Here is a 21,833-nt window from a genome sequence, read left to right as displayed (position 1 = left end):
GGGAGACATGATCACTACCTACAAAATTCGCAGATTACTTGACAGGGTAGATAAGTGTGAGGGAATGGTTTCACCAGCTAAACTTCCACTGGTTTTACATGCCTGTAGCGGCCGATGCACGGTAAGTGCACGAGCCTGGTGTTGTTAACCTGTACCAGAATCATCTTGAGTTTGGGCTCACTTGAGAGTCCCAGTCATCAGAAATCCAAATATGTTACAATGGCCGTTGTGACGCATTTGTGGACAGAGTTAGAGCGAGCAGCATCTTTTACTGTGTAGAGTTTGAGAAAGACAGAGGTTTGGGACGGAAAGGCCAGCCAAGCGTGGAGGAACGCTGGTGGCTCGCGCCACGGCAACGCCGCCAGTCATCTTGGGAAGCCATCTTAGGCGGCCGTCTTGGAGTCCCCTGGAGCCATGGTACACCGTCTCTGATTGATTGAGAGGGATAGGCCGCTGTGTGCCTCCCTCTGATAGGTTCTTTTGAGGAGGACGCGGGAAGTCGCTGGCATCTCTGCCTCAAACATCATTCTGCTCCGGCCGCCAACTTGACCTGACGCTTCCTTTGCTCAATTCGGCCAGATTGAGTAAAAAGACGTCGTGGCGGTTGGCTATCTCTACAACTCCAGTCCTCCACTCATCTACAACGGGCCTCCGTGTACCGCAGAATCCGGGAACTCATGAGATTGTGGGGAGAGAAACAGGGAGTAGCATATGAGCAGCAACGGACTCGCTAATCCCTAGTCCACTGTTTAAGTCAGACGATCTGACTCCTGCTAGTGTTCTATAGCAGTCGAGTGAACGGGGAAATATCTTGCCAGGGTTCAGGGCAGTTTTCCCATAGAAATTCGTGAGACGCTAGGTGTGAACCGCCAACCATGTACGAATGCACCGCTTCACTCGGTGGGTGTACGAACCGCGCCGTGTTTTGTGTGGGAGATTACGAAAAACGCGTCGAGCCATCCACGTACAAACGCCACCATGCGAGGCTATACCAGTTAGCCTAGCTGCCGTGACCAACACCTACAGGCAAGTGGACTGTGCATGGTGGAACACTTAGGTGTATGAATGAGCCGGCAGTATAAATGAAGTAAGTACCTTGTGTGTGTTTTGGTGATTATTTATATTTTACCCTGAATTTGAGGTCAGGTGTTCCGTCCCATTGTCTCCAAGCACTCGGATGAGTGAGGTGAAGTGGGGACGTGTGAGATTTTCACCCTTATTGACATTTATGTCAGTCTCAGAGGGACTTAGCCTAGTGTAGAGAGGTGTCCCTGTATCTGTATGTGTGTGGAGGTGTAAACACGGGAACAGACTATACATAGATTAGCCAAGGACTGTGAGGGATGTCCAAGTAATATTTATATTTCATTCTGGTAGAATTTATAGAAATTCATTCACGATGTTTATCTTGTTCAATGTGGTATAATGAATTGCAGGTGTGGAAGTCCAGTACTGTTCATAAGTGCACAGGTAAAGTGTCAGTGTGTAACACCAGGGATTCCTGCCATTTGATTATCGTGGAGTGATACCAGAGTGTAGTTATTTCTTATGTTGTGCTCCCCCAGGGCTGTGATAAGTGTGGTTACATATACGTGTGGTTCCGGGGCTGACGTGTTAACGTAATATTGGTAGATTCTCGTGGTGAGTGACGAGGCTGTCGGGAGTGACAGCCGACTGCTCGGTCGAGTAATGTAAATTCTCAGGGTAATTATCGATCCGTGAGATCGCTAATCACTCACCCAAGTTGATTTAAGGAGTGTGTGAAATCTCCTTAGTGTTCCCATAAACGTTTGATAGCTGAAGGCTACAGGTGTCAGCAGTGATATCTATATAAATAAAAATGGAAATGTTCGTTTGTTCAAAATCACTAATCTCCGAATGTTCTTCACCGATTGCTTTGAAATTTTCACACAACGTTCCATTCGCATCCGAGCAGGTTTATATATACATACAATATAGATGCCACGCTTGTGGGTAAAAAAATAAAACGTGCTTTTTCTGAAAAAACTGTGTTTTTATGTTTTTCATGTGAGGGAAATCTTCGAAACCTCTTTACTGATTGCTTTGAAATTTTGACACAACGTTGCATTCGAATAGGCGCGTCTTTTTATATATCTACTATATAGATGGCACCCCTGTGACAGGTAAAAACATGCGTTTTTGAAAAACAGCGCCATCTGTTGCACATATGGCAACATGCACGCTATACTAAATATGTCACGAATTGCATTTAAATGTTTCCGATTGCATTGATATATTTTGTTTTCATAGATTTCGATTTTTTTTATTGAATTATTTTGTGTGAAATTGTGTTGGAATTGAGCTGTGTTGTTTAGCATACCGTTCATTTCGTAAGTATGAGTATACAACCCGTTCTCGCACTTTCTTACAGTCAATATTGACTTATTAAATACGTGCATGTTACGGCCCTCTCGGGACGCAACGGGGTTCTTACTCTGATGTCGTTAGAGGAAGATATATATCCGACCCCAAGCCAGTAGAGGCTTTCAAGGGATGCGATCCATGACGCAAGTAACTTAAAGGGAGTAGGGAAAGAAAGCTAAGAACTTAATATAATATAATGTTCACCTTCACCGTTTAAATATATATAATAAAAGAGTACACAAGGGGGAGGGGTATTAACACTTTACAAGGGGATCAACACTGTAGTCTTCTGCTGGAGACTATGGATCCTCGAAGCTAGGTGCTGAGTCCGCGGTGCTTTCTTCGTGGCCTCAAGACGTGTCCTCTGAGAACGCCGAGCCTACCCTGGCCACAGGTCAGCCACAACACAGGTCCACTGGGGGCACCGTCGTGGAGGCCGTCAACCACACGTCCAGCAGGTCTGCTGGCAGGTACTGAGCCACCAAGGCTGGTACGGCCACTCCACAAACGATAAAAGGGGTATGCCCTAGACAGGAGTCTCGTGTGATATCACCAATCACCCTCCTGTCCTCAATACCCCAGTGGATTATCGTCTCCAACCGTCGGTCCCGGGTAAATCCTTCCACTGCCACTCCACTGGCAGGCTTAACACACCACAGTGTTCTTCCGGGGGGACGACGTCACAACAGCTGCAGCAAACTGGACAGTATGGAGACTGGCTGCCTCGGGTAGACTGACTTCACCTTCAACACAGTGGTCCCAGGTCGGCTCTGTAAACAGACACGTCATCAATAACCGGGACACTAATACACCACACTCACAGGCTCAGATACAAACGCCCGACATATCCACTCCATAGATGGCGTTGTCGTCGGAGCACCACCTCACCAGAGGTCAGGAGCGGCGGTGTTGAGCGCTGAACCAGACTGGAAACTGGTCCTCGAGGCCAGTACACGCTGTCCTCACTAGGTGTCGTCGTTCGTTGGCGGGGGTTTCGGGAGCTGACCCACAGATGGCGTGTTTGTCACTGCTCCAGGCTCGGACGTTGAATCCGGGTTCGTAACACCTCCCCACCAAAAAGAATTTGGTTTGGGGTTCTATAAAAAGAAACACAAACCAAATTAGTACGACGACACAACTCCAAATGGACACACATGCTTTATGATCTGGAATAGCGAGGCTGTCTCGTCCACAGAACTGTCCTACTGGGCAATTCCGGCTCAATGGGAACTTTAAAATTGAAGGCGATGACCTGCCTGACATAATCTTCCACACCTCCTCTGCGATGGCAAACAGGGGCATCATCTCACATCTCTCGAGTAAGGATCGGTGTAGACACGATCTGGGGCGACTCGACACTTCCCTGTGTAGTGGCATCGATGATGGCTGATCACAGACGGCATTTCTGGTACCGGTCCGATGGTCCTTCAGGGAGACAGGAACCTGGAATACAGGGGTCTGATAATTCAGAGTGATAGCGACCGCGAGTAAAACAGTACTTACAGCATACTCTACTAGGTCCACACCTAGTCCCAACGGGGCTGTTCGTACGTCGCAGGTGGCATTCGCTCTGCCACCGTCAGGTCGACCAACGTTCCACATAACGCTGCATTGAGGCTCAGCAGTCACGCGGGGGGTGTCAACCTGTCGGAAACAGTCACTCATATTATCACATGTCGTACCTCCAGTATCAATTATCACCTTCCAGGTCCCTCCTTCAACTGCAACCCTTGCAGTACAAATCTCCAATCCCTGGGACCTCTTCACGATGTTCATGGGAGCCATCATTCTTCGGGTCGTCCACTGATCCTTACTGAGAACACACATGAGCATCAAACAAAATATCGCTAAGAAACATGGGGCCAATTGAGGGATACGCTTCCTGAACTTGTCATGTCCATAGCCGGCAACATCCACAAGCCTGGCTTGGACCGAAGAGGGCTCTAGACCTTTTGAACACACCTCACATACCTCTGACGTCTGGGGAATCTCTGGCTGGTCCACTACACGCTGTAACTTGCCATACCGCAAGTACACCTCAGCCTTCGTTCCAGACTCGTTGGTATCCGTGGGTGTCTGCACACAAGGCCTCTCTTCTAGCTCAGGTACTTCTGCTATCGTAACCTCATGTTCCTTGTCGAGAGAAGAATCAGGAGACACTGCTAGATAACTGTCGATCTGCGGGGGAGAGGACAAATTAGACATGTTCAAATCCGGGTCTGTCTTTACCTGGACATTACCATTGCCTGTTACCTCAGACCGTGCTGTTCCGGTAGACTCGTCCGCAACCTTGGGACGATTGGTGCTCCAATCGGTCACCAAGTCGTTGGCTAGTACCACGTCAATCCCAGCCACAGGGAGGGTATCGACTACTGCCAACGCACATGTGCCGCTGAAATAAGGCGAGTCGAGATGTACTGGCACTAAGGGGGCGATGTACTGCGTCCTTGGAAACCCAACCAGGACAACCTCTTGTCTCCCGTCCACACTTACTCCCTCGGGTATCGAGCTCTTCATGATCAGGGACTGGGCTGCTCCACTATCTCTGAGCACTACTACAGATCTACCAGTATGATCACTCGATACATACCCGCCTGAAGTGTGAGGGGAAAACAATCTGGGTTCTTCCTGCGTCGCCGTCGACTGGCTTCCTGCTGGTGATGTTCCACAGCTCATCAACATCACCTCCCTTCGTGCGCTGTCACCTCTTCTGCCTCGGCACCTAGCAGCTATGTGCCCTTTCTGCCCACAAGTCCAGCACACCATATTCCTCCTCGGGCTCCGGTGTTTCGGACTGCTAGGACTTGTTCTTCGGGGGCTACTTGGGGGCGTCTTCTTAGCACTTCGTGGGACGGGTCTTTCTTCTTCTTCGTCGTGAGGTCTGTCAAACCGGCGCTGGTAATTCCTCGGGACGTACTTAGCAGACGGCCTATGAGTCAGGATATACTCTTCAGCCATGGTGGCTGCTGCACTCAAGGTCTCCACCTGCTGCTCTTCTAAGTATGTCTTGAGGTCTCCAGACAAACAATCCTTGAAGTCTTCGAGCAGAATCAGCTGTTCGAGGTCTTCCCTGGTCTCCACCTTCCGAGAGGCACACCATTCCTGGAAAAGTCGCTCCTTGATCGTGGCGAATTCGGTAAAAGTGTGCTCTGAGGTCTTCTTCAGGTTTCTGAACTTTTGCCTATAAGCCTCAGGTACCAATTGGTACGCCATGAGCACAACTTTCTTCACCTTGTCATAATCGCTGGAGTCGTCAAGGGATAACGTAGAGTAGGCGATTTGGGCCTTCCCAGTCAAGACTGACTGTATCATGATGGCCCAATTCTCCCTTGGCCACTCCAAAGAGGCAGCGACTTTCTCGAAGGCTGCAAAGAATTTTGACAATTCCTTCTCATGGAATTTGGGGACCATTTTGATGTTGCGTACCGGATCGAAGCTACTGGTGTCCGTTGTTTGCCTCCGACCACCGCCTAATCGCAAAACTTCTAGTTCATGTTGTCTCTCTCTTTCCTCCCTTTCTCGCTCTCGTTCTTCTCTCTCTCGTTCTCGTTCTTCTCTCTCTCGTCTCTCTTCTCTTTCTCGTTCTTCTCTCTCTCGTTTCTCTTCTCTTTCTCGTTCTTCTCTCTCTCGTTCTCGTTCTTCTCTCTCTCGTTCTCGTTCTTCTCTCTCTCGTCTCTCTTCTCTTTCTCGTTCTTCTCTTTCTCTTTCTCGTTCTTCTCTTTCTCTTTCTCGTTTCTCTTCTCTCTCTCTCTCTGCTTTCCTTTCTTCTAATTCTAAACGTCTCATCTCTAATTCTTTATCTTGTCTCTCTCGTTCCATTTCTAATTTCTTCCATTCTATTTCACGATTGATCTCTAGGGCACGCATCTTGACTGTTAGGAAGCTGATATTAAGCTCGCCTGCATCACTGTCAACGTCGCTGCCCTTATCTTCCTTTTCCGTGGAAGCTATGTCTGCACTTTCCTTTGTACTAGGAGTCTCGCCTTCCTGTTTCTCTTCTGCCTTCAGGTGCCGGTGTACCTTGGACAAGATCTCCACACGGGAATCACTGGCACGGATCTTTATCTCCAGGTAGGCGCTCACTAGTACAAGCTCTGGTTTACTCAGATATTTTAATCTGGCAAGACAATCTTCTCTGTTCAGAAAAGCTTGAACCTCGTCCAGATCATCGATGGTGGCTTTGTCTGCCATTGTCACAGATGGAACACTTAGCACTTAACACACTGAGCACTGTTCTACGCCAATATTGTACTTTATCGCACCAAACACTGCACTTGCCAATATTGCACGTAATCACTCCGGGCACCGCACTACCCAATATTGCACTGAGTCCAAGCGAACACTTCGCTCTACAATATTGCACTGAATCACTGAGCACCGCACTAGTCAATATTGCACTTAATCGCTTAATCCCAGCGAGCACCGCACTGCACAATATCGCACTTAGTCACTGAGCACCGCACAGGACGTATAACGTCACAATCGTCACACACAGGGGGAATTATATACAGGGATTACGCCACTTCACCACCCCTGTCAAACATACTTAACAAGGGGACGGATCCCGCTGGGGATGCCAATTATGTTACGGCCCTCTCGGGACGCAACGGGGTTCTTACTCTGATGTCGTTAGAGGAAGATATATATCCGACCCCAAGCCAGTAGAGGCTTTCAAGGGATGCGATCCATGACGCAAGTAACTTAAAGGGAGTAGGGAAAGAAAGCTAAGAACTTAATATAATATAATGTTCACCTTCACCGTTTAAATATATATAATAAAAGAGTACACAAGGGGGAGGGGTATTAACACTTTACAAGGGGATCAACACTGTAGTCTTCTGCTGGAGACTATGGATCCTCGAAGCTAGGTGCTGAGTCCGCGGTGCTTTCTTCGTGGCCTCAAGACGTGTCCTCTGAGAACGCCGAGCCTACCCTGGCCACAGGTCAGCCACAACACAGGTCCACTGGGGGCACCGTCGTGGAGGCCGTCAACCACACGTCCAGCAGGTCTGCTGGCAGGTACTGAGCCACCAAGGCTGGTACGGCCACTCCACAAACGATAAAAGGGGTATGCCCTAGACAGGAGTCTCGTGTGATATCACCAATCACCCTCCTGTCCTCAATACCCCAGTGGATTATCGTCTCCAACCGTCGGTCCCGGGTAAATCCTTCCACTGCCACTCCACTGGCAGGCTTAACACACCACAGTGTTCTTCCGGGGGGACGACGTCACAACAGCTGCAGCAAACTGGACAGTATGGAGACTGGCTGCCTCGGGTAGACTGACTTCACCTTCAACACAGTGGTCCCAGGTCGGCTCTGTAAACAGACACGTCATCAATAACCGGGACACTAATACACCACACTCACAGGCTCAGATACAAACGCCCGACATATCCACTCCATAGATGGCGTTGTCGTCGGAGCACCACCTCACCAGAGGTCAGGAGCGGCGGTGTTGAGCGCTGAACCAGACTGGAAACTGGTCCTCGAGGCCAGTACACGCTGTCCTCACTAGGTGTCGTCGTTCGTTGGCGGGGGTTTCGGGAGCTGACCCACAGATGGCGTGTTTGTCACTGCTCCAGGCTCGGACGTTGAATCCGGGTTCGTAACAGTGCATATGTGACATACTAAACAAACTAGTTTACCTTGAAAAGCTTCATAGAAAACACCGACCTTACCTAACCTTCTTAGTATGTTAAGATAAGCATCTTATTGCTTCGTAATTACAATTATTACTTAACCTATACTTATAATAGGTTAAGTAATAATTGTAATTACGAAGCAATAAGATGCTTATCTTAACATACATAGAAGGTTAGGTAAGGTCGGTGTTTTCTATGAAGCTTTTCAAGGTAAACTAGTATGTTTAGTATGCCACATATGCACGTATTTAATAAGTCAATATTGACTATACGAAAGTGCGAGAATGGGTTGGAGTATAGATACCACACCTGTGACAGGTAAAATTATGCTTTTCTTGGAAAACAGCGCCATCTGTTGCATTTAAGAGCAACAAACATGCAATACTAGATATGTTACAATTCCATTTCAGTGTTTCTGATTGCATTAATAAATTGAATTTTCATAGATTTTGATTTATTTTCATTTTGATTTAATTATTTTGTGTGAATTGCGTTGGAATTGAGCTGTGTTGTTTACCAGACTGTTCATTTCGTGAGTATCTTGAGGTTATCTTGAGATGATTTCGGGGCTTTTTAGTGTCCCCGCGGCCCGGTCCTCGACCAGGCCTCCACCCCCAGGAAGCAGCCCGTGACAGCTGACTAACACCCAGGTACCTATTTTACTGCTAGGTAACAGGGGCATAGGGTGAAAGAAACTCTGCCCATTGTTTCTCGCCGGCGCCTGGGATCGAACCCAGGACCACAGGATCACAAGTCCCGCGTGCTGTCCGCTCGGCCGACCGGCCGAGTATAGTTTATTTTTATATTTTTTCATATTTTCATTTAATTTTTTAACTGTTTTTCCTATATATCAGTGATGGGAACATCAGATCACTTCATGTTCCCAATTTTCTAATGGGAACATCTGACCATTTGAGAAGGCATCGGACGAGGGAGTGGGGAATGGTGGGGATGACGAGGGGACGGAAGTTAGAGATGGTGGGGAGGACGAAGGGACAAGGGAGGGGTAATGGTGAGGGATTTGAGAACCCCCCCCCCATAATTTGTTCTTTAACAATTTGAGTAACGTAAGATACGTTTGGGTTAATTATTTCTTAGGAATAGCTGCGTTAGTCTCCCAGGGAGCCTAGTCACAGCCGGACATGAATTGTAGAATTCCGGGAGGGCTGAATCCTCCATTTTGATTATTGTCTGTTGTAATTATTGGTCAGTGGGCAGGTAATTAACGGGTTCCAGGAAGTCAAGGTAATTAACTTCGATCAGTGTAGATCGACTCACACAAAGGCTCCATTGTTCCATTAACGTAACGTTGGTTATTGATCTGTCAGTGGACAGGTAATTTGATTGACTCGTGGGTAGTGTCATCATTGTAAAATAACGTAAACGTGGTGATTAATTATTGTTATTGGCCACCTGAATTGGTCTGAGTATGGAAGGCTCAGACGGATTTCATGCCTTTAATGTATATTGTTGAGCCAGTGTGAAACTTTACGTATTTATATTAATTAATTATTGATCTTCGGGATAGAAGTTAATTGCTCAAGGGTAATCACGAGTGATTACCGTTCTCTTAGCACTTTGGACATTGTAATTTGAGTTCACTATCGTTGGGTGATAGTAACCGATATCGTCGTTAACGTAACTAGTACAGAGATTAATCAGCTGTCTGTAAGTAAAGAGATTAATGGGGATTACTGGCTGAATGCTCGACAGGTAGAGTGTTTGTATTATTTCCAAGTTACCAGTGACAGTCGCAAGTTTGATTTGTCTGTGAGAAGACAAGATTAAGTTAACGTAAATGTAACTTTGATATTAACGTAATCAATTTGTTATTGATTGTTGAATTGTCCGAGAGACATAGTGTTAACGTAAAGATTTAATTGAGGAGGGTTGCTGGAGTACCAGTAACTCCATTAGCCATTGTCATGTCAGTGATAGGCAAATTAGTAACCATTGCAGAAGTGAGCATCAAGAAGCGTAGAGTACTGATAAGAGGTCGTTGGAGACGTGTCTCATAACCTACCTTGCTGATGTTGCGTATTTATTATAGATTAGGATGTTTTGCTTGCTTGATTGATTCATGTGTCTTCACTCAGTATGTTCGAGTTAGTTCATTATGCAGCCTCGGGGCTGGTGTCTAGCTAACAGTGAAAGTGACACAGGAAGGATTTTGAGTAACGTCATTGATATTTCTTTCGTTGTTACAGTAGTTAGTACTTTATTGAATAAATTTTATTGTTATGTTGAACACTGTATTTTTATTACACCCCACACATTTTATTGCACTACTTAAGTTCTGCCACTTTATTATTAATTTTAAATTGAGACTGCCTCATGGGGTTAGAGCTGAATTCATAGCACTATACAACATAAATTCTGTTGTGAGAGCCCAGGACCTACTCGTTAGATTCGCTCCTGCGAGTGACGAAGGTCAACGGCCTAAGTGGGGGGATTTCAACATTTTGAGGTCTCGGCGTTTGCTCGCGTCTAGTCAATTATTCTTATATGGTCCCAGAGTGAGGAATGAGCTGCTTACTACACTGGGTGTATTAGCTAAGCAAGTCCTTCCTCAGGCGACCCATCTAGACTTTCAAGTAAAGTCGACGGATGTATATTTCAATATCACGACAGGAATAAGGTTAAAGGAGTTAAGGATTTTTTTTTTTTTTAGAAATTATCCAAAATTCAAAACCATTTCATTAATTCCATCCTCAAACTCTCACAATAAGGATAAACTGTTTAACATGGAAGGTACGCGAATAAGGGGACATATGTGGAAACTGAGTACCCAAATGAGCCACAGGGACGTTGGAAAGAACTTTTCAGTGTCGGAGTAGTTAATTAATAAATGGAATGCATTAGGCAGTGATGTGGTGGAGGCTGACTCTTTAAACAGTTTCAAATGTAAATATGATAGAGCCCAGTAGGTTTAGGTATCTGTACACCACTTGAGAGGCGGGACCAAAGAGTCAGAGCTCAACCCCCACAAGCACAACTAGGAGAGTACACACACACACACACGGACTGTGTGTGTGTGTGTACTCTCGGACTGTGGGGCTGTGTACGTACTGTGGGGCTGAGCGAATAGCGCTTGGGGGTCGTAGTCCTAATGGCCCAGATTCGATTCCCGGAAACAATTTTTTTTCGGGACATTTCCCGGAAATGTTCATGTTTTATCCTACCTCCTTTTCCTTATCTGATTCCGCAAGATGCCTCATTTCTCTCAGCACTGGTTCTCGGGTCTCCTCAATACTGCTCCTACCCGCCATTACTACAATCATCTCTCGGGTGTGTGATCACACTCTATTCCATATTCCTAAATACGTGCTCACTTATCTGTACACGCAGTATCCAGCTTCAGCTCCTAGAGTATCTGTTACAATTGTCAGTCGTCTAACTCAAATGCAATGACTTCCTACCTATATGCCTCCTATCATGTCTAGTTTAGAAGATGTGACTGGAGTTGGCATCTACTTCCTTCTCGCCTATTTCATCCCATTTTCATGCTCTTCTTATTATGCAAAAGAAGTATTTTCTCACATCCCTTTGATTCATATATGGCTCTTGCTCACATGCCTGTAGCTCATCTCTCTCTCTCTCTCGGTCCAAACCATCTTCCTAATAGCACGTCGCATTTTGACGTATACTTTAAGGCCAAAAACGTTCGTACTAGAAAACGGTATTGGCTGGCGAAATTGACGTGATGTCCTGTTTTGGTCCGAGTAGGTTAGGTTTCTTAGGAATTTAATTAATTTTGCCTCGAGGGACTAGTTTATTGGACAGCGCTACTCATACTGTGAGTGGACATATTGGCATAGCAGAATGTACAACAATTACCAAAATCTTGCTTAAAAAAGACTTTCACCAACTCACGCTGTATGAGCGTGAGTTGTAGGTCCGGGGGTCCGGTGTAGGTGGGACTTTCCTAAGACATCGTAGGATAGGATATCTCTTTCTATTTGTAGCGACTGTTGCTGACAGCTGACTAATGTATGTTAATGCAATGTACTTATAACATAGACAAAACCGATATAGATATACTGACCATCATTTACCAAAGACTGCCTGAAACTTACGTGAAAATGTCGCCGTACTTCTGCATGAGGTTGGTGGCGTGTTCCTCCATGGAGATCCCAGAGGGCATCAGCGCCCCCAGCACCGGCCAGCCCCACTCACCTGTCAACACACACATCACTCCCTATATTTACCTGCCCCACACACACACACACACACACACACACACACACACACACACACACACACACACACACACACACACACACACACACACACACACACACACACACACACACACACACACACACACACACACACACACACACACATCCACACACATACACACACACGCATCATTAAACAGTTCAGATCTTTATAAATATGTTCAATGGAAAACCGAGAAAAAAGAGAATGATAAAAATAAAAAAATCTGCCATATTTCTGAACTATTCTCACATACGTTAAATTTAGTAAACTGTTTACTGTACAACCTTTTGTCTGTAATTATGGAGTCTCCAGTTTGCATTCCACTTCTGACAATCACAAGTCTGTACATATCTTACCTTAACATTCTCACATGAGTCTTACGCACCTGGAGGAAGACCTTTGGGTCTCCTGTTGAGCACTAGAGCCAGCAGCACCAGCAGCACCACCCCCAGCAGCGCCTCCGTCACCATCTTTGTCCTCACCTGGCCGGGCAAAGGTTGGGGAGGTGATCAGATGTCATGTTCACGAGAGAGAGAGAGAGAGAGAGAGAGAGAGAGAGAGAGAGAGAGAGAGAGAGAGAGAGAGAGAGAGAGAGAGAGAGAGAGAGAGACACACAGACAGACAGACAGACAGACAGACAGACAGACAGACAGACAGACAGACAGACAGACAGACACACAGAGAGACAGACAGACAGACAGACAGACAGAGACACAGAGACACAGAGACAGATACAGAGACAAAGACAGAGACACAGAGACACAGAGACAGATACAGAGACAAAGACAGAGACAGACAGATAGACAGAGAGACGCAGTGATGGTTAAACGTTTGGAGTCTGTGTATACGTTGCTCACTGTGAGAGAAAGGGATCTCTCAGCACAAGCTCATGACCACTCATTTGATGAGATGTGTTTTCAGGATGCTTGCAAGGCATAACTTCCTTAGAATTGGGCAGAGATGGGGCAAGTTTGGTGTCGACGGTCTCTCTGTGGTCCAAGAAAGATAGTGATATTGCCCCTGTTGACCTAGGTCATCTAATTGAGCCAGAATAAATTGAGTAGTTAGTTGCTGCTACGGTGCAGGGGCCTGGCTCTGGCAAAGGAAGGGAGTTGGTGTGTTGTGTGGAAAGGGAGGGTCAACTCGGTGAAGACTGTTAGGTAAACCTTCCCCCCCCTCTCCCATACCTTACCCCACCCCACCCATACCAGTGAGCCTCTGTTGTTAGCGAGGGAGAAAGGCCTCCTCGCAGGTTGCTTGAATCTGGCACAGCGGCCAATGAAAACGTGAGCGACTCAGGAGTTAAGGCTCTGATTGGCTGATCAGAGGGGTGAGTACCTCGAGGTAGCTGCTAGCGCCTATGAAGCCATTCGGAACTATACGCTACTGAGGAAGGTTGTCCTTGGTGCAGCTAACCAAGACAACCCTTTTTCCTGGAGTATCAGTTTAATGCCCATGCCCTTCCACCACCCATAGCTCTGCTATTCAACAAATTTCTGGAGTGTCATACATTCCCTGATATCAATAGAAAAGCACGAGTAGCGCCTATTCATAAAGGAGGCGATACGGCAGACATAAACAATTACAGACTAATGTCTATTCTACCTAAATTATAAAAAATATTAAAAAAAAATTAGTTATAAACAGCTCTACTCCTACCTCATAAAATTCAACATACTAATTCCCAGTTAGTTTGGCTTCTGCTCCCAAAAGAGTACTAATAATGCAATTATTAGTCTGCTTGATATAATCTATACAGACCTGGACAAAAATTGGACTCTCCATTGACCTGAGAAAGCCTTTAATATTGGTAATCATCTGAAACTCTTCCTTGACAAATATAATGGAACCTGTCATCACCCCACCATAAATAGATATATCCTTGATATTCCCAGTTTCACACTAAATCTGTGTAAACACTCTATGCAAATAAAGGGACCTAGTCTATGGAATTCACTCCCTAACGAATTTAAAAGCTGTCCAACCTAGCCATTATTCGAAAGTAACACCAAAAAGTACCTAATTTCATCTTCATATTTTTCTACCTAGTGCTTCACACTCACACTGTATCGTGTGCTAACCCAAAATATGTGCCTAAGCCATCTAACTTATATAGCCATATAACTACCAACGATGCAATTATTAGTCTCCTTGATATAATATACTCAGCCCTTAACAAAAATGACTTTCCGATTAGACTCTTCATTGACCTGAGAAAGGCCTTTGACACTGTTAATCACAATTACCTCTTACGTAAACTCCATCATTATGGAATCCGAGGCCATGCACTGGACTATCTCCAATCCTATCTTAGTGATAGACACCAATGTGTAACCATCAATAATATAACCTCTCCCACTCTACCAATAACCGTTGGAGTGCCACAGGGCAGCATTTTGTGACCTCTCCTATTTCTTACATACATCAATGATCTGCCTAATGTCTCTAACATTCTGAAACCTATTTTGTTTGCTGATTATACTACCTTCATCTACTTTAACCCCAACCCACATACACTAAATGTTGTTGTTAATAATGAACTAAAAAAAGTCCACTTATGGATGTCAACCAATTAGCTAACACTTAACATAGAAAAGACCTACTACATCTTATTTGGAAGCAAATCTACAAATGCAATTCAGCTTCAGATAGATAATGTAAACATTAGCAATAAAAATTATGGAAAGTTTCTCGGCCTATTCCTAGACAAGAGACTCAACTTCAGCACCCATATACAACACATAACTAAGAAAGTCTCTAAAACAGTTGGGATACTCTCCAAAATCAGATATTATGTACCTAACTCTGCTCTCATCTCTCTATATTATGCACTAATGTATCCCTATCTTAATTATGGTATCTGTGCATGGGGTTCAACCACTGGAAACCATCTCAAGTTCATCATCACCCAGCAAAAATCTGCTATCAGAATAATAACAAATTCAGCTTTCAGACAACACTCCGCCCCCTTGTTTAACTCCCTAAACATGCTAAACATAATCTCACTCCACAAATTTTCTTGTCTCAATTACATTTACAAAACCCTGTTCTTAAATGCAAATCCTGCTCTGAAACTATCCCTGGACAGATGTAATAGGACCCATTATCACCACACCAGAAATAAATATCTCTTTGATATCCCCAGAGTCAAACTTAATCTGTGTAAACACTCTATGCAAATAAAGGGACTCAGTCTATGGAACTCACTCCCTAACGAATTGAAAAGCTTGCTTGCGATGGGAGGCCATCTTTCCCCTGTTGTGAGAGTGAATTCTGTGGGCCTGGAGTTTACAGGCCGTGCTGGTTACCCTGCAGTAGAGCTTGTTATGTGTGACATGCTCCGTGTCTCGGCGGATGCCATCTACGGTGTTGAGCTTGTAACTGCTCACCATGATATTATCAAGTTTGTGAGGGAGGAGGAGTACCGTGAGTTCCTCCGACGATACGAGGGGCGTTCCTAGCCGCTGCCGGATGATGCCGGCTCTGTGTCTATTAGGGACCGTAGTGATGCCCTAAGTATGTCAGTGTGCATGGAGCGACCTTGGAGTTTCCCGAAGACCTGCTACAGCGTTATTTCCAGAGGTTTGGAGCTGTCGTCAGCGTACGGATGAACACGCTGTCCTCGGGGAGGTATAACGGCATGTGGACGACTATTCGTACCATAGGGATGCACCATAGGTTGGACATTCCATCTCCAGTCCGGCTTCTGGGATACTACGTCTGGGTGTACTATGCCAGGCAACCCTGAACCTGTTTTAGGTGTGGCCTGTTGGGGCATCAAGCTGTCGGGTGCTCTGAGGCTGCAGTCGCTTCCGTGAACCAGTTCTGGGAAGAGGATTTCCTGCTGCTCCCTGTGGAGGTGGACTCTGTGGGGTGAGGATGTGGGCATCCCGTTCGCTGATGCGGCTCTCTCTGCCTCGCCCTGCGTGCCTCTGGATGTTGCTGGGTTGTCGGATTATTTTCCTGCTCCCATCGCTGTCCCAGCTGCTCCCGAGGATCTTCCAGCTGTTCTCTGCGAGTTGTCGACGTCTTCATCTTCCTCGTTTCCTGCTGCTGCGCCTGGCCCTGCACCCTCGCCTTGTGTCACGGCTGTGCTGGGTGATGGGCCGGCTGCGGTGTCTCATGTTGTGCGCGGCCCAGTTCCCCCCGTGGTTGAAGCTGCTGCCATTCTGCGTCGAGCGTCGGTTCGCCCGGCTTGTGTTGCCCGTGTTTCTGGGTCCACCTCCGGCTCCAATGATGTACGGCCGGAGCCCAAGCGTCCCCGACGTTCGTCTTCTGCCTGGGCGGATATGGGTAACTTCAGTGACTGAATCTTCGGGTGTCGACGAGGTGGTTCCGGGTGCGTCGCACTCTGTGCAGTTGGTGGTGGCGGAGGTCCAGGTGCCTGCTAATGCCAGTGCCCGTGTCTCTATGTGCCTTCTGGTTTTTCTTCACCTGGAGGCTCTCTGCAGTGGGGGGTGGTGGCTTCACCTGCGGTGGATGGTGCAGATGTTGGTGCGGGCCATGGCCTGGTGGTGTAATTAAAGAAGGATGCTCGACGGAAGGGGTCCCTGCCGATGCCTGGTTGTGTGAACGTTGCAGCAGGGGCTCATGGGGTGATGCCCTCTGCCATGCTGTCTCCTATGAGGAAGTCCGTGGGGGGTCCCGCAGAATGTGTGTTGCCGGCGTCTGAGATGCCGCCGGGTCACTGGCGTTGGATTGCCCTGATTCCATTGTCTGAACATGAGGTGGAATTTAGTGCTCCAAGGCTTCCCCTCGTATGGGGGCGCGTGGCGACCACTCACATCGTCTGTGATACCATTTGGGTCCCCTGTTTGAGGGTATTCGTTTCCGAGGTTCCAGATGCTACGGATTTCCTGGTGGATGGAAACCATGCTTTGGAGTGGTTGATCTGGGAGGCGTTAAATGTGGGATTCCCAAGGGAGAGGTTTCCAGGAAAGTACGTGCATTGATGTACTATCTATGCCCTGGTTTGTGTGGTGTTCAGTGCCCCTTTGGATGCTTGCCTGTCTCTGTATGTTTTTGTTAAATTTGTTAGGCATTGTTATTTGTTATTTTTCTCCATGTTACTGTGTTTCATATTTTTTTTTTCTAATTACATGTTCTTTGTTTCATGTGTTTTATTGTCCTTATGTGTTAGTGCCTCTCCATTTGTTCACTAAGGGGCTCGGTAGATTTGTTATGCTTTGTCCTGTTCAGGTGCTTGGGATGTTGGGTTGGGGTTTTGGGCGTTTTTGTATTGTACTTTTGTATTGTATTGTTGGATTGTGCTTTGTGTTCTTGTATTGTTGTAAACTGAGTATGTAATGCAATGTGCTTGACGTTTCTGTTGTCTTGTTGTCTGCCCTTCTGGCCGGTGATTTTGTATTTTGCTATGTTTAGTTTTGTTTTCATTGTACTTATTTGCATGCTTGCATGAAAAAATAAACGTAAAACGAAGTACCAGAAATAATCCTCAAATTATGCTGCAATGTACCTGTCGATAATCCTCGAATTTTACTAAAATGTGCCTACTAATTTTCTTGAAATTTTCTTACAATGTACCTGTTAACTTTTTAAAATTTTGCTACAAATTACTTAATTAAAATTATCTGTTAGATTTAGGACCTGCCCGAAACGCTATGCATGTTAGTGGCTTTACAAGAATGTAAAAACATCAGTGCTATGTACAGTTATAAACCTATTGTACCTTCTTATAAATAAATAAATAAATAAAAAATAAACAAATCATCACCAGAAAACCTGCCAGTACCAGCACCGAATCACTGGTTACTGTTGGTGGGTCTGGATAATCGAGCATTTGGCATTGTGGAGACTTCAAGGAATGGGACGGGAGAAGCCAGCTCCACTGGAGTACACAGTGCAAACGGATTAAGTAGAGTGCCACAGATTCAGTGCACAGGACAGTGACAGTGTGTCCAAGTGACCCATGTGTGTGTGAGTGAAGGTACTTTCTTAAGAGCCAATGACAAGAAAGTGGGTCTTAATCATACAGGTTCAGTGTATCGGGGTCGAGGAAGGGGTAACATCACCTCGCCCAACTCTGAAGAGTTACTGGTTAGTGGCACCGGGCAGCAACGCTTGTGTTCGTGTACACGCCTCTCTATGTGTGTGGTGGCAGTGTACGACGGCAGACCAGTGTACAGTACAAATTCAGTGAATTCATCTCAAGAGCCACGGGGCGGTAACGTCTCTGTACCCACCAAATTGTGATCTCGGGGGGGGGGGGGATTGTGCTTTAGCTCTTGGTCACGCATCTCAGCTATATATTTTTTTTTTTTTTTTTTTTTGAGATATATACAAGAGTTGTTACATTCTTGTTCAGCCACTAGTACGCGTAGCGTTTCGGGCAGGTCCCTGGAATACGATTCCCTGCCGCGAAGAATCGTTTTTTCATCCAAGTACACATTTTACTGTTGCGTTAAACAGAGGCTACAGTTAAGGAATTGCGCCCAGTAAATCCTCCCCGGCCAGGATACGAACCCATGACATAGCGCTCGCGGAACGCCAGGCGAGTGTCTTACTACTACACCACGGAGACTGCATGTCGATATGTCGTATGTTCGTGTACACGCCTGTGTGTGTTGGCACAGCAACTCAATGTAACAAACTAGGCTGGTTGTATGAATTTTCCAGAATGTTTTATCTACAAGGGAGAATGGGAAGCTGGACCCGCGTGGTGACCCGGGACCTGACCCCAGGGAATTCGCGGTGAAAATAATTGACGCCATATTCATAGTTTCGTATAATGAATCATCCTATAGTATTCACCTATTTAGAGAAATTAGCCTTCATTCATTTTGTATTCAAATGATATTGTATAGTATTACTGGTTACAATATCAAGAGTATTCTAATTATTGAGTTAAGTCACCATCAGTGACGTCACGAGCCGAACTACTCTTTATTGCGGAGTGACCTGGCGGTCACAGGTCAGAGTTCCCACATTCAGTAATTTGTCAAAGGTTAAATAGCAATTTTTTGATCGGGAATAGCCCTTCCTTAAGAGGCTTGTGTAATTTAACTTCAGTAAAATATTTCAACCAATCTGGATCAATTCAGTACAAACAGAGGTTAATTGTTAAACTTAAGCCTTGCTAGTAACTCGGTAAAACTTAGACTATGCGGAAGGATACAATGTTCTGGTCTGGGTAGGACCAGACGAGGCGAGGAGAGATTAGTGTGGGATCGAGATCAACTGCGGGAGGTCAACCATCTCACCTCTCCCCCCAAGACCAGCACTCCACCCAAGCTGGTCAACATAGAGGTATAGTTGCTATGGTTATTTATAGGGATAGCCAATTCATTGCCAAGTAGGGAGTGTTAAATTGATAGGGAGTGCTCCTCTTTAGATTTTGTTTTAGATTTTGAATAAATTAATTAGCTAGTAATTTGTCTTTTTATTAATTTCCATGTGTTTGTTATATTTATGTGAATTGGTCCTTGTCACGTGGTCCCCACGAGGCAGAGTTGAATTGGACGCCGATTCTAACACCAAATCGGATTTCATCATTACCGTTGATTTTTAATTAATTCCACACTAAGAGCCAAAGGGTATATGTTACTTGTGGGGATCAAGCCCCAAGGTTGATTAATTAGCATGATCGATCCAGACCTCGATCATTGCTCAGTGTTATTGGTCTGGTGGTGGCGGCGGAGGCGACTCTAGGGTTTTGCTCAAAGCCTATGTCACGTCATACTGGTTGTAGAATCTTAAGTCGGTAAATCGTCTTAGGACCACGTGGCGTGGAGTCGGCTTTAGTAAAAGTTTGGAGTCCCGGGGTATAGAGAACTAAAATAAGAATACGGGTAGAGGGAGAGAAAAAGGAGGAAAGATGTTTCGAGAACCCCCCCCCCCCGCCCCCCTGTGTTACATCAAGGAGTGAGAGACTTTAACTTGTACTTAACATCAATCAGGATTTCCAGTGTGGTAAAGAAGTGATTTGTCAATTATATACGGGACTGTGTGAGGCCTTGTTCCCAAGCTGTGTGAGGAACAGTACAGTGTCTCTCCGATGACTGTGAGTGGACGTTCGTCAGAGCGCCGGCTGGAGGTTGATGGCGATACCTCCTGGCAATAGGGAAGCTAGGTCGTGCCACCCCTCGCCGTGCGTGGAATACGTGACGCGACGTTTCATCATGTCATCAACCATCAAACATATGCAACACCTGCCTCATCATCAAAGGAAGACACTAGCGGCGCTGCCGAGGACACCATCGTCGATGTCCAAGTGTGAATGGATGTACGAGAATTAATGTAAGTTCAGGATCATATTTATTTACATTGTGCATATCTCGTGTGATGATTAAGAAGCAATCATCCAACACTTGTATCAGCAGAGTCAATATCATAACGATTCCTCTGTGATCAAGTCGAGATTGTGAAGTGTTTATCACCTCACTCTTATCTGAGTGCTGGTGGTGACCTTCAACGTGTCATGCCGCTGTAAGGGTGACCATGCATTGCTTGATGATACACATGTCAGATTAGGATTGTCACCAGCATTATTTAGTATTTGTCTCAGTGACAAAAGTATAATCATAAATTGATTGTAGCATTATTATTGTCATTTTAATACTGCAAGCTGCTTCCTGGGGATGTGTAACAAAAAGGAAGTCTGGTCGAGGACCGGGCAGCGGGGACGCTAAGCCCCGAAATCATCTCAAGATAATCTAAAAAATAAGAAGAAGTGTCAAGCAGACAGACTGACTGAAGCATTGGAATGCAGTAATTGCAAGAGTGTTCACCAATGCCAAGATTAGTTCACTTTGTGTGACTCATGCAAGAGAGTCGAGAATCCTTATACTAAAGCGGTGGGAAACGTTTCTTGGTGGGTATTATTTTTACAGATAATTGATGTGATACTCTTAATTAAATTAAAGGATACCCATGTGTTGTACTAGTTGTTAAGTAGTAAATAAGGTTGTTAAACGTTACACCATCTTTCCGTTAGACCTGACTCATGATATCGACTATTACCTAATTTACATGACCCCATGTTAACTCTCATCAACTTTCAGTCAAATTGATGTGAACCCTTAACATTCAGTGCATCTCAGTACACATAGTGAATGGCACGACCAAAGTGACTCGCAGTCATATATGGGTATTCTCTGTCTTGAGTAGGCCACTCACTGAGGAGTCATAACTCGACAGAAAATACTTGGGAAAGTGAGGCCTAGTTCTTTAGGCATTTCTTGAATACCTGATAGTTCTAGCTCATGCAAGGGAGTCTGCATTGCACCTAAGACGAATGCTGCAAGCAGAACAGTCGGTAAAGCAAAAAAAATCTCACACTCTCTTCCCAGTGTTGTTCCTGGGCGACTGAACATGAAGTGTTACTATGTGGTGCTCGTCACGTATAATGTAATGATTTAGTTAAAGTGTCCTTAATAGTGCGAGGGAACCAAAGCGGTGTGAGGCGAGCAGTGCCAGCGAGAGTCACAAGTACGCTCCGTTACGTTAATGGAAAGAATCCTTTTCTAAGCTTGTCGAGTAAGCCGGACGATTCAAACAGAAAACGGGACAGTACGTCACTTTTGGGAGTCGATTTCATTTTAAATTACGTATAAATTTGGC

General features: G+C 45.6%; 1 protein-coding gene across 1 annotated transcript in view; it reads right to left on the bottom strand.

The window, feature by feature from the left end:
* LOC123770238 (cytochrome P450 2L1) overlaps nucleotides 1–21,833 on the bottom strand; it is a 98,105-nt gene that overhangs the window by 57,707 nt on the left and 18,565 nt on the right. The window contains exons 2-3 of the mRNA XM_045761902.2: nucleotides 12,640–12,736; nucleotides 12,107–12,206 (exon numbers count right to left, since the gene is read on the bottom strand). Of these exons, the coding sequence (XP_045617858.2) occupies nucleotides 12,107–12,206; nucleotides 12,640–12,724 (185 nt within the window). The 5' untranslated portion in view covers nucleotides 12,725–12,736. The remainder of the gene's footprint in view (nucleotides 1–12,106; nucleotides 12,207–12,639; nucleotides 12,737–21,833) is intronic.

The sequence above is a fragment of the Procambarus clarkii genome, chromosome 42 (assembly GCF_040958095.1).
Source record: "Procambarus clarkii isolate CNS0578487 chromosome 42, FALCON_Pclarkii_2.0, whole genome shotgun sequence".
Taxonomy (NCBI): Eukaryota; Metazoa; Arthropoda; class Malacostraca; order Decapoda; family Cambaridae; genus Procambarus; species Procambarus clarkii.
The sequence above is the reverse complement of the archived record's forward strand: the minus strand, read 5'-3'. Positions and strand labels throughout refer to the sequence as shown.